Source organism: Myotis brandtii, unplaced genomic scaffold (genome assembly GCF_000412655.1).
Source record: "Myotis brandtii unplaced genomic scaffold, ASM41265v1 scaffold53, whole genome shotgun sequence".
Classification (NCBI taxonomy): Eukaryota; Metazoa; Chordata; class Mammalia; order Chiroptera; family Vespertilionidae; genus Myotis; species Myotis brandtii.
In genome coordinates this window covers 1,153,319-1,169,949 of record NW_005369942.1, presented here as the reverse complement: position 1 = coordinate 1,169,949, position 16,631 = coordinate 1,153,319, and the positions used below count along the sequence as shown (strand labels likewise).

The window sequence follows — 16,631 nt, the reverse complement described above, 5'->3', positions numbered from 1 at the left end:
CACAATGGGTTCTTAAACTGGACCGGGGGCCTGAACAAAAGCATGGATGGAGTGTTTGTGTGAACTAATATAAATTCAAAGTATAAAAGGGTACGGTCTTTTTTTTTTTTTAAGTTTTATTCATTTCAAATGGGCCGGATCCGGCCCGCGGGCCATAGTTTGCCCACGGCTGGTCTAGAGGGAATACTTTACTCAGAGCTCTAAATCCAATAACTTTTTTGCTCGTAATTTTCCTTTGAACTATCTGGGCATATCTACACCCATTATTAGAAAACACAATATTTAAGAGAATTTTCCTGTCTTAGGGAAAATTTCAATGCCTCTCATTTAATAGAAGTCAAAACCATTTAATGTGTCAGAATCCCCTTAAAATGAGTCATCACGGTTGGTAACCAGGAGCAACTATCAGTTTACCAATTTTCCCCAACCTTTCCTAGGTAGATACATCCGACCTAGAACATCGTAACTTGAGCTGTGTGCCTTTGTTGTTGGAAAGCAGCTCTGAGGGTCAGTGTTAGGGTGATGGTCCTGCCCAGAGTCTGCGTCTAGACTGGCCAAGGGTCCTCAGGTCCGTTAGCTACAGTGCAGGTGGGCGGTGTCGGGGGAGGCCCTGGAGGCCCGCGGAGCAGCGGGCAGCTGAGCGCCGAGCTCCCCGCAGGCCTGGGCTGGCTCTGTGGTCAGTGGTGAGGGTAAGGGCAGAAACGGAAACCCTCTGTCAGGCAGCCACCAGCCACCAGCAAAGCCAGCAAGTGGCACTTTTTCGGTTTTGAAATTTCTAACCCTATTTATTTATTTATTTATTTATTTTTTAAATATATTTTATTGATTTTTTACAGAGAGGAAGGGAGAGAGATAGAGAGTTAGAAACATCGATGAGAGAGAAACATCGATCAGCTGCCTCCTGCACATCTCCCACTGGGGATGTGCCCGCAACCCAGGTACATGCCCTTGACCGGAATCGAACCCGGGACCTTTCAGTCCGTAGGCCGACGCTCTATCCACTGAGCCAAACCGGTTTCGGCATTGTGCTTTTTAAGAAAATATTTTTTTGCTTCTGTAATGCTATACAGTATGGATATTTGAAACTGTTTTCTGATATTATTCCCTGCATTGTGTTGCAAATTTCTCAGTGTTGTGGGGGAATTAATATGATCTTTTTAAGGAGCATATGCTTTCACTGTAAATCTAAGAAAAAGTTTTTTCTCCCCTGCCTTAAAGGAAACAAGATATCAATTACTTCAGCTTCGACCTGCCCAGAGAGCATCATGGATTGGTTATGCTATTGCTTACCACTTATTAGAAGATTATGAAATGGCAGCAAAGATTTTAGAAGAGTTTAGGAAAACACAACAGGTAACACTTAGAAGCCAGACCTAGTAAACTAGGTCCGATTCTAAATATAACTAAAAGAAAGAAGTGTACAAGAAGAGTATGCAAAGAACTTCCTAGAGGAGTTCACACACATTACTAACTTAATATTTGATACATTTACCTTATAATCTCTATATCTATTTATCTGTTTACAGTTTCTTCTAAAAACATTTGTATTTGCAGACACAATGCTCTTTGACTCCTAAATGTTTCCGTGTGGTATTTCCTAAGAATAACTCTGTAGTTGTGAACTCTATAGGATAGTACTGTGTAGAGTATTTAAAAATTAGGAAACTTAACATTGATAGACTATCTAATCTCTAGCCCATTTATCAATTGTCTATATCCTTTCTAGATTTTTTTTCCTATTTCAGGATCTAGTTTAGAATCATACCTTACATTTGCTTATTATCATTTCTCTTTGGTCTCTTTTAATCTTTGGAAGTTTTGAAGACTTCCTTTGTACTTCATGACATTGGTATTTCTGAAGAATATAGGGTAGTGATTTTTGTAGAATGTCCATCCATTTGGATTTGTTTGGTGGTTCCTCATAATTAGTTATAGTTACGTATTTTTGGCAGGAAACCACAGAGTGTTGTTGAGCCCTTCTCAACTCATCACACTAAGAGGCACATAATGTCTGTCTGTTCCATTTGATCACTTGGATAAGGTGGTATCTATTAGGTTTCTTCACTATAAACTTATTTTTTCTTTGTTATTTTTTTCTCTTGGTGTTAAAACACAATTCGAGACTTTATGGGTAGCCTGTTCATCAAATTTTACATTTATCCACTGGTTTTAGCATTTATCGATTATGATTCTTGCTTGAATCAACTGTTTCAGTGATAGTTGCAAAGTGGTGATTATCTCTTATTCTTCTAGATTCTTTTATTTTTTTAAAATATATTTTATTGGTTTTTCACAGAGAGGAAGGGAGAGGGATAGAGAGCTAGAAACATTGATGAGAGAGAAACATCAATCAGCTGCCTCCTGCACACTCCCCACTGGGGATGTGCCCGCAACCAAGGTACATGCCCTTGACTGGAATCGAACCTGGAACCCTTGAGTCCGCAGGCTGACGCTCTATCCACTGAGCCAAACCGGTTAGGGCTAGATTTATTATTTGACATTCTGCTATTAAGTAAGAGCTTTCCTTTCCCCTTATTTATTTATTATATGTAAGGACTTAGGGATTCTTAGTCAGTGGGTTATAAGTTAATACTGTCATTATTACTTAATTGTTCCCTAGACAGATATTTACTAATTTAAGAAAATTAGTTTTATCAATCAGATTGTGTCCTTAGACTTCTTGTATGTATTTGAGTGTATAAACAGTTTTCTAATATGAAAACAAAATTCTTAACTGTTAATATTCCTTATATCCATAATAGACATCCCCTGATAAAGTGGATTATGAATATAGTGAACTCCTTTTATATCAGAATCAAGTTCTTCGGGAAGCAGGTCTCTATAGAGAAGCCCTGGAACACCTTTGTACCTATGAAAAGCAGATTTGTGATAAACTTGCTGTAGAAGAAACCAAAGGTATTTTTTTTTTAAAGAATATCATTTATTCTAGCATTTAATTATGACAAGGAGCAAGGTTAAAAATTTAGTTGCTATTGAAAATTGCATGTAATTCAACTTTTTGATGATAGAAAACCTGTTTGAATAATTTTTAACCTGGGAAAATTACATTTAAACAATGAATATTGTTATAGGTAAAAAAATGTTGAACAATAAAAATTATTGAATGAAGTGACTCAAAATATTTTTTCTTTAAATAACATATTTTTGATCTTAAAATATAGGGTGTTGATTAAAAAAAATAGGATGTAATTGCTTAATTTTATATAACATAGGATTAAATTTCTTAGAAATATCTTATTAACAGAACAGGATGTATAAACCAGATTTCTTATATAGCTATATCAGTCTTTACTAAAGTATATATGGCACATTCCTGAAGTTCTTTATAGTTTATCTGGATATAGAAAGAACATGAATTGAAATCAGAAAGTTGGGTTTATATGTGTGGATTGAAATAGGAGGGTAGGGTTTTAAATAAAAATCGTTAATGCTGCCATTTATTATAGGACTGAAAAAAAAAGGAGTCTTATGGTTTTCAGAGTTGAGGAAGTGGTAATGGAAAATGAAAGAATGACAAGTAATTAAAAATACAAGTACTTTCTAGGAATTATCATCTAAAATGTTGCTTTGCCCTTGTTAGTCCAGAGAACTGAAATTTGCTGGTTCCAAATTCCATTGACTCCCCTTGAAGTTGAACACAAGAAAACTGTGGTATCTGTTACATAAAACTGGATGTAGCCATTGTTTGCCTGATGGACTTTGAGCAGATGATATTGCTACTGGCGAGAAAAAAATGGAAATTTAAGGTTCCTGATCCTCAGTTATGAACGAACAGCTCTCTTTCATTTGAGTTGTCATCCCTTAATGGTCTCTTAGTTATAAGGGGAGGAGATTTATGACTTCCTGGGAATATCGCTAGATTGGAAAAAAATAGTTCAAATTCCTTGATTGGCTGGCTCCTAACTAGCTATATGATCAAGGGCAAGTCTTGGGCCTCAGTTTTTTTATGAAAGCACAGGACAAAATACTCTGATACATTATTTCATTTGCTTCTCTTGATAACTTTATTAGTTATAGGGAAACAGTGATGGGTAAAACGGGTTACAGGATCAACAAAATATTTTTATAGCATGTGCTTATGTTTACTTGAGAATGATCTAATAGACAGAATATTTGACACAGTAGAGGGTTTGTGATCTAGTGGATAAGTTAAAGGCTTAGCCTTAAATAACAACACGATTAGTTCATCCCCAGAGATGGTAGAGTATATGGGCAAGTGGATGTGTAAATGTAGCGGGCATTTGGGAGTTCTAATTGCTTTCATTTTCTCAGTAAAATAGGAAACAGAGCCATTGGTTCATTCCATAAAATGTGTTGAATACCTGCAGTGAGTCAGCTATTGGGGACAATATATATAAAGAGAATAGAAAGGAAATGAGTGTAGAATCATCAGTCTTTGGGAATTCCAGTAATAAAGGCATTGTTGTTAATGGTGGCGCGAGGGTGGGGTAGAGGGTAGGTGGGATGTCAGGATAATTTGGGAACTTCCTGGAGTAGGTGAGTGGGCATATAGATAGGCAGAAAGTTTCATTAATTCTTATTCCATCAGTTCCTTTTACAAAGAAAATGTGGGAGAAGATGAAGGGAAGGAAATGTGGATGGGTAGTGTAGGGGAGAAAAGTTGCAGGATATTTTGTATATTCTTAGTGAAGTAGGCTTTTGGTTAATACAAAGCAGACTGTCATTCTCAGCACTTTTGGGATTTTGGGACTGAGATGTTGAGGGTGGAAGTCTCCTTTATGTTACAGAATGTTTAGCAGCATCACTAGCTTCTATTTATCAGATACCATGGCATCACCCCCTCCACCTCCCTTTACTGTGACAACTAAAAATTCTCCAGATATTGCCAAATGTCCCCTGGCTGGCAAAAGTGCCTCTGGTTAGAACCACTGGAATAGGCATTAAGAATATGTGCTCTTTCAGCCAAATTGCTTGGGTTCAAATTCTGACTCCAACATTTAACTAGCTGAATGACCCTCAGCAAGTTATACTTAAGTCCTCTCTGCTTTAAAATGATGAAATTAATGATAACCTAACTCATAGAGTTTTGAGAATTGAGTTAATGTATGTGAAACATTTCAAAGTCACTAACAAAGTAAGCACTCACTAAATGTTTTTTATTATCTGGTGAGAGCAAATGGTGTAAGGATATAGTTATAGTTTGAAAATAATAATTTTGGTCAATAGGAGCTGTCACGTTAAGGATAAGAATTCTGAGTAGTGTTTGAGGCTTATGTGAGTTTGGAGCTCATATATTTGTAGTAAAACCAGTGCCTTTGTCCATTCATCTGATGACTTTGCTTTTTTTGTGTGAGAAGGTGTGGAACAAACAATTTGGGATCATCCAGGCCTTAAATTTCTAAATAAGGGAGCTGAGGTTTGAGACTGATTTTGATACTTGGGGCTGCTAATATCATTCAGGGACAAGATTGGTCGTGCAGCCCAGAGAAGACATGCAGTGAGTCTACGGGTTGCTGAGATGACTTAAAGCAGCGGTCGCCCGTGGACCACCGGGTGGTCCATGAGGTCCGAAAGGTTGACGACCACTGGCCTAAAAAAGAAAGGAGTGGTTTTTCTGTAAGGTTGAAGGATAGGATTAGTGAGACCAGAAGGAGGAAGACAAGTAAGTTCAGCTTAAAGTAAGATGTCTATTTGGTAGTTGGAAACACTAGAAAACACAGGTTTTGGATGTGGCCATGAATATAGGTACTACAGCAGAATAGCTTCATAGTTAAAAGATGATAAATTTAGGGTATTAGATTAGGTCATTAATTTGGATGTTAAATTGTCCATATGATGTCAAGAATAATTAAGTAGTAGTTGATGGGTTTGGTGATTGTGTTCCAATAAATTTGGGAAGTAGCTTGGAGTTAGACAAATATCTGAATAAACTGAAGATGTGATGAGGATGGCATTTCTAAATATGAACTTGGGGAGAGACCATAATATTACATGGTAAATAGTCTTGTTGAAGGGAATTGGGAACTCAGGAGGATACCAAATCCATCCACTTCCCAGCATTGAAGAGATCTTAAAATTTGAGGAAAAAAAGTTATAACCAGAAAATATGTAGTTAACTTCATTTGTGTTTTATCAGGGGAACTTCTGTTGCAATTATGTCGCTTGGAAGATGCAGCTGATGTGTATAGAGGATTACAGGAGAGAAATCCTGAAAACTGGGCCTATTACAAAGGCCTGGAAAAGGCACTCAATCCAGGTAGCATTATTTAAAACTTACTTTCTAAGTTTTAATTGCTTCTTTTGTAATTAACATATATTTAATTAACTCATTCAAAGCATCACTGGAAAAATAGTAGTTAAGAATTGGATCAGAATCTGAATACAAAAGTACATTTGTAAACTTCCATTTAATATGGCAAACAGCATTCTCTGAAAGTGGAAATAAAGGAGGAATCTAAGGTGAGGACAGGGAATTGCAGCCATGAAATATGAATAGTGATGAGAAAGTACCAATTAGGAATCTGGGAAACGAAAAACCTACTTAGTGACTTAAAAAATCTTGATTGAATAAGAGAGGCCACAGCTGAGGGGAGATTAGTGAAGTAGAAGATTGATGAACTGAGGAAAGCTCTCAACTGAGTGTAAAGAAGAAAATACAAAAGAAATAAAGAGAAATGGAAGATAGGGGACAGATCCAGAAGCTCCAAAGTAAATCAGAGGACAGGAGTTAGAAAAGGAGAGGTTGCCCCAGCCAGTGTTGCTCAGTGGTTAGGCATCAACCCATGAACCAAGTGGTCACCAGTTCAATTCCCAGTCAGGGCACATGCCTGGGTTGTGGGTTAGAATCCCCAGTGGGAGGCATACAGGAGGCAGCCCATCAGTGATGTTTCTCTCTCGATGTTTCTATCTCTTTCCCTTCCTCTAAAAGTCAATAAAAACATAAATAAAATACAAGTCAGATCTGGTCATTAAAAAAAAAAAAAGAATAGAGAGGTTGAAGAGAATAGTGGAAGAAGCCATCTATGGAAATAGAATAATTGAGCCATTCTCAGAACTACTGTACAGCAGTCCTCAGATTTTGAAAGGCTGCCTAGAATAGAAGAGGATAAAGAAAGTTAAGTATTTTATATGAGTATAGGTATTTAAAATGTGAAAATATTAGAAGGAAGGAAATATTCTGAAATGATCGTTGATGCATTTAAATGGTTAGATTATAAATAATTTTCTTCCCATCTGCAAATTTTGTTTAATATCATATTTATATACCTTGAGAAATATGTAATTTGTTAGAAATATATAATAGTTATAGTTAAATATAAAAATAATTTTTTTTGTTTGCAGCTAATATGTTAGAACGACTAAAAATTTATGAGGAGGCCTGGACTAAATATCCCAGGGGACTGGTGCCAAGAAGACTGCCATTAAACTTTTTATGTGGTGAGTATAATTGCAAAGGAATGAAAATGATGGTATGATTTATGGTTTCCTTGATTTTAAACATATAAAGGTGCATATTAGTAGGCATTGTTAGAGATGTCTGGGTAATTGTAAGTCAACAGGATTTTTTTCTTCCAAGGTGAGAAGTTTAAGGAATGTTTGGATAAGTTCTTAAGGATGAACTTCAGCAAGGGTTGTCCACCAGTCTTCAATACTTTGAGGTCATTATACAAAGATAAAGAAAAGGTAAAGCAAAATATGACTTTTTTTAAAACTATCATTTCTTTGCTTAGTATTTGGAATAATTGACTCTTGCTTATCTGTGCACATAGTACACATTTTGTGAATCTAGTATCAGTCTTCCTAGCTCATAGTTTAAATGCTCCTGTGCCTCTTCTTTCTTTAGCTAAATAATTTAGTGCTTATTTGTTGTAAGTCAGTGTAGGTATGAAAAGTTGGTAAGGTAGTGATTTCTTCAATATTTTCTCTAATCCCTGCTCATGGTGAAACTCAGAAGTGATTTCTTTTTTTAAACTAAGATTTAGCTCAGTAATCTTTCTCCTTTTTTATTTAGTATAAAAAATTCTGTCAGAAGAGTTTATTTGCTGTCCCAGTAAGCTAACTTACTCTTTTAGCTATATATTACAATATTCAAATGCTTGTTAAGAGGATGTTTTGATCTTAATTTAGATTATTTTGCTTGCAAGTACAGTGGCATCAAGACATGTTGGTTGGATAAAAAAAAATCAGTTACAGTGAAGAATCAGAAAGATGGGACAAATTAAACATGCTAAACACTAACCTAAAGCACATAAGGTACACTTATTTGCCAGTCTTTTGTTGCGAGGCCCAAGGCATGGGCTTTATTGATGACTTTCGCTTTTTTTTCTTGCATAAATCACATTTATAAAATGTGGTCTGTTATTTTCAGTTTGGCTAGAGAACTTGATGATTGCAAAGCAGTTTTAATTGTAGAATTCCTATATATTTTAATGGTATATATGGTTGTTTTATTTAAATCTAAATTGGTTAAAAATACCTAATTTATCCTTGAATCTTTCCACAGTATTCAACTTATAGAAACAGTTCTTTCTTTTTATTCTCATTTCTTAAGTTTACATAATATTAAATTAAATTTTGCAATGATGATAATAAATGCAACTGATTCAAACAGGTTTGGGAAAACAAAACTTAGTAAGCATGTAGCTCAACTTGTGGGAGCAGAAGAACATGGGCGCACCAGAATAACCTAGCTGTGGCCATTCAGTCGTCACAGTTTTCTGAGGTAATGGAGAGAGCTGGTGTTAATCTGTTGGATCAGTTAAGTTGAGGTCATTAAAGAGAGCTTCTGTAGTAATAGAAGTCCATTTAATAAATTAAAAGTATTCACAGATTTCTTAGGAAGCTAGGAACAAGTAGTATAGTCATGACTCAGGAGAAGCCGGAAGAACATGGACACCCACCCACTCTCCTGGACCTCAGAAACCCATCTACTGTTCCATGTTGATTTTTATTAATGCTTTCCTCCGGATTATGAAATTGAAAGTTAATGCTATCAATTACTTACAGAATTTCTCATTTCACATAGTATTTAATTTTGATTTCTGAAGAATAAATGCTAATTTGGGTTTTATTTATATGGATTGAGATAAAAATCATCCACAACATTATCTCTTTTTGTCCAACCTTTTCCTGATTTCTAGTTCAATTTGATACTTTATTTTCTAGCAGGGAAAGGAGTTGCCAGTAAGTTTTTTAAAAGTTATGTCTTATACATAAGACATGTATGGTTTACTTGCTTTTAAGCTTTTAAAAAATATATTTTTATTGATTTTAGAGAGAGAGGAAGGGAGAGGGAGAGAGAGATGGAAACATTGATTGGCTGCTTCCTTCATGCCTCCTACCGGAGATCAAACTGGTGACCTCTTGGTGCATGGGGTGATAACCAATTGAGCCACACTGGCCGGGGACTTGCTTTTAAATTTTTATCCATAGATTAAGAGATTTATAAAAGTGTGTGTGAATGTTTATGTAGCCCTTTAATAGTAAATGACACATTCTGCACAGAAATAGTATATATATATGACATATATACATGACATATATATATATAAAATATATATATATGCATTTTTTTACTAAACTGTGCTTGTGTATTTGTACTCTAGGTGGCAATCATAGAAGAATTAGTAGTAGGTTATGAAACCTCTCTAAAAAGCTGCCGGTTATTTAACCCCAATGGTAAGTTTTGGTTTTAAAAATATCTTGAAATTTTTAATGTACTGTGAAATTCTTAATTAGAAGGTCATTACTGTTCCTTATTTAGGCAATAAGTTTAGTATATTTAAATGTTTTTCCCCTTTAAGCTAGAGATGCATTAATCTAAACATTGTATGAAAATATTTGGAAGGAAGAAAATCACATTAGCTTATTTAAACACATTTTATGTAAAATTAAAAACATCTCCAAAATAGGTGTAATAATATAATGATTATCCATTTATCCACCACCCAGCTCCAGTAATTTTTATCTCCTGGCCAAACTTTTTTCATTTATATTCTTACCTATTTCCTTCTACTGCCATGTTATTATGAAGCAAATCCCAAACATCACATAATTTCATTGATGAATTATTTTAATATTCTAAAGATCATGGCCATAGTATCATCACCACACCTGAACATTAATATTTCCTTAATATCAAAGAAAAAAAGGTCCATGCTTACATTTCCAGTTATCTTAGACACATCATTTTTTTTTTCTTTTTGTTTTTCATGTTAGTTTGAATGAAGCTCCAGATGAATTCTGTACTTTGAATTTGGTTGATATGTCTCTTTTTTAAAAAAAATATATTTTTATTAATTTCAGAGAGGAAGGGAGAGAGAGAAACAGAGAAGTTCATGGATCGGCTGCCTCCTACACGCCCCCCACTGAGGATGGAGCCCACAATCTGGGCATGTGCCCTTGACCAGAATCGAACCCAGGACCCCTCAGTCCGCAGGCTGACACTCTATCCACTGAGCCAAACCGGCCAGGGCTGTTAATATGTCTCTTAACTCTCTTTTATTCTATAGGCTTTTCTTCTATCTTCTCTTCTTCCTGTAACTTGTTTGTTAAAGAAATCAGATATGCTTGAGTTTTTCTACAGTCTGGCTATAAAAAATTAAAAATTCAATTCCTCAGTTGCAATAGCCTCATTTTAAATGCTGCTCAATAGCCATCTGAAGTGACTGCCTACCATATTGGACAGGGCAGATACAGGACATGTCCATCATCACAGAAACTTATAATAGACAGAGGCTTGATGAGATTTAAAGTTTGGGGGGGAGGGGGGCGTTTGCTTTTGTTTTGTTTTTATCAGAGCAGTGAGCAGGATTATTTCATGGGTGGTGGTATGTTCTTCCATCAAGAGACATGTAGTATTTGTTATACATGTTAGCAACTGGTAGAAATTATAAACTTTATATTCTATCATTCATTTTTGTTACCTTAAAAGAAATTTTTTCGATCTATTTGTGCTTATCCAATATTTCATTATGCATAGGAAAAACAAGATGCATGCTGCTTTTTCTCCCTGCCTCTTCTACCTTTTTTTCCCCCCGTTTTTTACCAGTTTTCAAAATAATGAATTGGGTTACTAACATCCTTCAAATATGGCTAGTACATGTTTTAAAGGTATTATGAATTCCTGGATTTAAACATATTTGCTGTTTTAAGTCTTTGCAATTTCAAAATATATTTTTATTGATTTCAGAGAGGAAAGGAGAGGGAAAGAAAGATAGGAACATCAAGGATGAGAGAGAATCATTGATTATTTGCCTCCTACACACCCCTTACTGAGGATCAAGCCCACAACCGGGGCATGTGCCCTTGACTGGAATCGAACCCAGGGACCTTCAGTCTACAGGCTGATGCTCTTATCCACTGAGCCAAATCAGCTGGGGCAAGTCATTGCAGTTTCAGTGGTTCCAGCCTTCTTATACCATGGTAGTAGTTGATAGCTTCCTTGCAATTTTCTTTTTCCAGTTTATCTTGTACACTGTCCATAATGGACCTGGAATCAATTGTTTTTTCCCAAGGAGCCCTGGTTCTTGCAGTGGGAAAACCCAGTATGGGAACTGGGATGCTCATTGCTGTTGGTTTGATCATAATTTCTAGGTCTCAGGTTAATTTTAATACTATTTAGAAGGCGTTGCCATGGTTTCATTGGTTAATCATCATAATATTCCTTTGATTATCAGCATTTTTCTACATATTTTACAAATGTGGAAGAGGTTCAATGAAATGCCCAAGAATATGCAGCATTTAGTTGCAGATCTATCATATCGGGAGTTGGTGAGTTCCACTCCTATTGTTTGTCCACTGAGCCATCCTACTTTTACCAGGAAAAAAATAAGCAATCTGTTGCTTTCTTCGAAAGCAAAGAACAATTCTCTGATTTTAGAAATTTGTGTTATAAAAAGCACTTTTTAATGTGTGGGTTGTGTATTTAACTTACACATTTTCTTATGAGTATATAAAAATTAAATTATGAAATAGAATAAGTATTTTTACTTATCTTTTTTTGGGGGTATAGTTTTTATTCTGCCCCAATTATGAATTGTTGCATATTCACCATAATATTAAAATATATTAAGAATATTATAATCACCAGAATTTAAAATAACCACATCATAAATATATATATATATGTATAGTTTAGTACATAGTGAGAAAACCAATTAAACAGTTGGCCTTGTTCTTTTTTTTTTTTTTAACTTCACATTAATGGAAAATTTCTTTTGCCTTTTTTCTTTTCTCATATATAAATTCCTGATCAATACACTCATAGTTCTAGTACAACTTGTCTTTCCCCACCCCTTTCAGTTTCCTTTAGGTAATATATATTTGATTTCATTTACCCACCATGTTTATTATGTAAAGTTCTTACTAAATGCAAGGCATTGGGCAGGAGGTGCTGTAGTGATACAAAATAGAAAGTGTGATCCCATCCAAAGATCTTATACTAGTACATTTAGGGGTAATTTTACAGCTAGCTACATAAGTGACATGGTTCAAACTACTTTCTTTATTAATAAAGATAGAATGCCCATTTTGAGGTGGGTATCCTCTTGATATATCTATATCTATATATCTATATATATCTATATCTATATATATATATCTATATATATATATATAGATATATATATAAATAAATAATATGTATATGTATAATGACTAATCTTGGTTTCTTTCCTCTTCCACCTGCTTCCCCTACTTTTTAAAGATGATGGAAAAGAGGAACCGCCAACCACATTACTTTGGGTTCAGTACTACTTGGCACAACATTATGACAAAATTGGTCAGCCACCTATCGCTCTTGAATACATAAATACCGCTATTGAAAGTACACCTACGTTGATAGAACTCTTTCTTGTGAAAGCTAAAATCTATAAGGTAAAAATCTATTCCTTTTTTTTTTCTTATAGAGTAATGAGACTTAGAAATTTTTTTTCTATATTTTATTGATTCTTAGTGCTATAAGAACAATAACTGACTATTTGACAGCTCATAAAACATGAAGTAACAAGCATAGTACATTCTTAGTCTGATTACTGTTACACTTGTCATGGTCATGCTAATTGGATCACTCATATCTACATATATATATAGACACATATATGGTTATTTATATGTGGTTATTATATATTTTCATACATTCTCACACATATATGTATCTGGTTATTTTCTTGGTTTTAAGTAGTAAGAGTGTAGGTAATCAAAAGTAATTATATTTGCTGTGAAATACTTGTTTCTGTTAACATTTGAGTTTGATCATATGTCAGTATCTGGTAATGTTAATGAAATTAAACTAAAGATTCTATTCTGAATTTTACATATATCTTTTGCCTCCTCAATTCTTGGGTCTTGGTATGAGAATTTCTAATCATATGTTTTAGTATCATCTTAAAATAAAATAAATTATATTAATATACAAATATAATTTAGTAATAAAACTTACTGGGGAAGAGCTTGTAAACCAATAATTTATTTACCAAAAATAAAGAAATTAAGTCATGTTTTAAAAGCACTTTTCAAATCTAGGTTATGTTCATTAGTTTTGTGGCTTTGCCAAATGGACTAGTTAGTTGAACTAGAGTGAGGATCACTGTGGAATGTTCACTAATGATCCTAATCAGTTTCAATGGTTCCTTTGGGTAGAAATTGGTCATCCCTTTGCCTTTTACCAGTATGACCTTTACATTTAATTATGTTGTTCTCACTTAAATATTTCAATTATTATTTATTCTTTGATTCAACCATTACTTTTGAGTATTCACTGTGTGCTAGATAATATTGTTGGCAATGAAGTTATAATAGTAGTCAATAATCCTATATAATAAAGAACGAATATGCAAATGGTTGTCACGCCCTCACACCATCACATCGTAATGTTTCACACTCAACACTGGGGAGAGAGGAATGGGGACCAGCCAGGCTATGGCCCAGGAGAGGGACAAGCCTCCCACCCTGCGGTCCCAGGCACCAGCACCTGTGCCTGTGGCCTGGGAGAGGGACAAGCTGCCCACCCTGTGGTCCTGGGCGCCTGCGGCTGTGGCCCAGGCGAAGTCACCCTCCCACGGTCCTCTGTGGCTGCGGCCGGCCCTGGGTGAAGCCGGACCAGGTCCTGGGTGCCTGCAGCCGGCCAGAGGGAGGGAAGCCTGGGTCCTGGGTGCCTATAACTGGCTGGAGGAGGGAATCCTGGGTCCCAGGTGTGGGGCGAGGCAGAGGTGGTTAGGGGCGATCAGGCCAGCAGGGGAGCAGTTAGGGGCGATCAGGCCAGTAGGGGAGAAGTTAGGGGTGATCAGGCAGGCAGGCAGAGGTGGTTAGGGGCAATCAGGCAGGTAGGCAGGCAGACGAGTGGTTAGGAGCCAGTGGTCCTGGATTGTGAGAGACAGTCAGACATCCCCCGAGGGGTCCTGGATTGGAGAGGGTGCAGGCCTGGCTGAGCCCCCCCACCATGCATGAATTTTGTACACCGGGTCTCTAGTTTTTAATAAAAATAAATAAATATTAGTGCACTGGACCTCTAGTATTAAAATAAGTCTTTACTATTAGAGAGTCTTTACTCTACATGGCCAGAAAGGTATCAGAACTTATAGCAGAATTTATGCATCTGCACTGATTAGTCAGAAGAATACCTTTCTTTCATTTGTGGTTTCAGTCATATATCAATAGGTAACTAATTACTTGCATAGGAATATTAGAATACTGACGGGTTTATTTTGTTTTTGTACCCTGTAAGCATGCTGGGAATATTAAAGAAGCTGCGAGATGGATGGATGAGGCCCAGGCTTTGGACACAGCAGACAGATTTATCAACTCCAAGTGTGCAAAATATATGCTAAAAGCCAATCTGATAAAGGAGGCTGAAGAAATGTGCTCCAAGTTTACAAGGGTTTGTACAGCTAATATTCTTACTTAAGAATAAACAGTTCAGCCCTAACCGGTTTGGCCCAATGGATAGAGCGTCGGCCTGCGGACTCAAGGGTCCCAGGTTCAATTCTGGTGAAGGGCATGTACCTTGGTTGCAGGCACATCCCCAGTAGGAGGTGTGCAGGAGGCAGCTGATCAACATTTCTCTCTCATCGATGTTTCTAACCCTCTATCCCTCTTCCTTCCTCTCTGTAAAAAATCAATAAAATATATTTTTAAAAAACCAGTTCATACTTGTATACCTTACTTATTTTCAAAGTTTGGTTCTAATATATATTTAAAATATATATATTTTTATTGATTTGAAAGAGAGAGTGAGAAAGAGAGAGAGAGAGAGATATGAATGATGAGATAAAACCATTGATCGGCTGCCTTCTGCATGCCCCTTACTGGGGATCGAGCCTGCAACCCAGGCATGTACCCTGACCTGGAATCGAACTTTGAACTTCTGGTTCATAGGTCAATACTCAACCACTGAGCAATACTGGCTGGGCATTTTCTAATATTTTTAACATCAAAATAGGATTTTAATTAAATCACCTTATCAACAAAAAAACAAATCAATGTTAGTATAAAACATTATTACCTTTTAGATGGTTGTACAATGGGTTTTTTAACTCTGATTTATATTGATGGATGTTCAGATTAATTTTTTTAGGGCTGAAGGAAATTAATATAAATCGAGTACCTGCTATGTGCCTAGTGTTCTGTTTCTTAAGTTACTCTCCAACCCCAATTATATAGATACTAGAGGCCCAGCGCATGATTAAATCGTGAGCGTGTAGGGTCCCCTAGGCCTAGCCTGCCATCAGGGCCATGTCCACCGCCCCCAACACCTCGCATGCTCCGTGGACGCTCCCGCCCCTTGCCCTCCACCAGATGCCAGGTTCCCACCTTCCCTGGGCCTGGCGTTCACCCACTTGGAGGATGCCTGTAGGCAGCAGCCCCATTGAGGAGCTGCTCTTGGTGCCCTCCCCTTTGGCCATGACCTGCAGGCCACGCCATCTGGTATCGGGATGCCGGGATGTCCTGCTCCACTGGCCTCTGCTCCGCCTGGGTTCGGGTAGTAACCGCTGCTGCCACCACAGTTGCCGTGCAAGAGTAAAGCCGGCAGGCTGGTGGCACACTCGAGTGCACACTCCCTTACACTCCCCCTCCCACCTCTCAAAGGTTAGCCCTGCTCTGTCAAATCCAATCAGTCCGGGAGCTCTGCTACCCCACCTCCAGCCATCCGCTCGCCCCACCGGCCTCACCCCCCCCCCCCCCCCCCCCCCCCCCCCCCCCCCCCCCCCCCCCCCCCCCCCCCCCCCCCCCCCCCCCCCCCCCCCCCCCCCCCCCCCCCCCCCCCCCCCCCCCCCCCCCCCCCCCCCCCCCCCCCCCCCCCCCCCCCCCCCCCCCCCCCCCCCCCCCCCCCCCCCCCCCCCCCCCCCCCCCCCCCCCCCCCCCCCCCCCCCCCCCCCCCCCCCCCCCCCCCCCAACTGCCTTCCCAACCACCCTGGAGGCTCTCAGTCTTTTGAGCTGAACCTTGCAACCCAGTGAAGGCGGGGAGGGCCACCTGACACACCAGGAAACTGAAGTTCGAGGCTGAGTGTGAGCGCAGCTCCGCTCTGTTCCCTCCCATGGAGCCTGTCCTATCCCTCTGTGACAAGTGCTCAGGTCCCGCCCCTCCCTGAGGTCAAGGGCCTATTCTGCCTCCCTGCCACCGCCCGCCTCCCCCTGCCTCCCACCCTCCC

The 16,631-nt window shown here is 38.0% G+C and overlaps 1 protein-coding gene across 1 annotated transcript in view; it reads left to right on the top strand.

Moving 5' to 3' along the window:
- The window catches only part of NAA15 (N(alpha)-acetyltransferase 15, NatA auxiliary subunit), a 69,450-nt gene that overhangs the window by 28,322 nt on the left and 24,497 nt on the right, over positions 1 to 16,631 (top strand). Inside the window, exons 5-12 of the mRNA XM_005877772.2 lie at positions 1,219 to 1,353; positions 2,763 to 2,916; positions 6,119 to 6,238; positions 7,324 to 7,419; positions 7,559 to 7,665; positions 9,588 to 9,660; positions 12,689 to 12,858; positions 14,708 to 14,860. Of these exons, the coding sequence (XP_005877834.1) occupies positions 1,219 to 1,353; positions 2,763 to 2,916; positions 6,119 to 6,238; positions 7,324 to 7,419; positions 7,559 to 7,665; positions 9,588 to 9,660; positions 12,689 to 12,858; positions 14,708 to 14,860 (1,008 nt within the window). The remainder of the gene's footprint in view (positions 1 to 1,218; positions 1,354 to 2,762; positions 2,917 to 6,118; positions 6,239 to 7,323; positions 7,420 to 7,558; positions 7,666 to 9,587; positions 9,661 to 12,688; positions 12,859 to 14,707; positions 14,861 to 16,631) is intronic.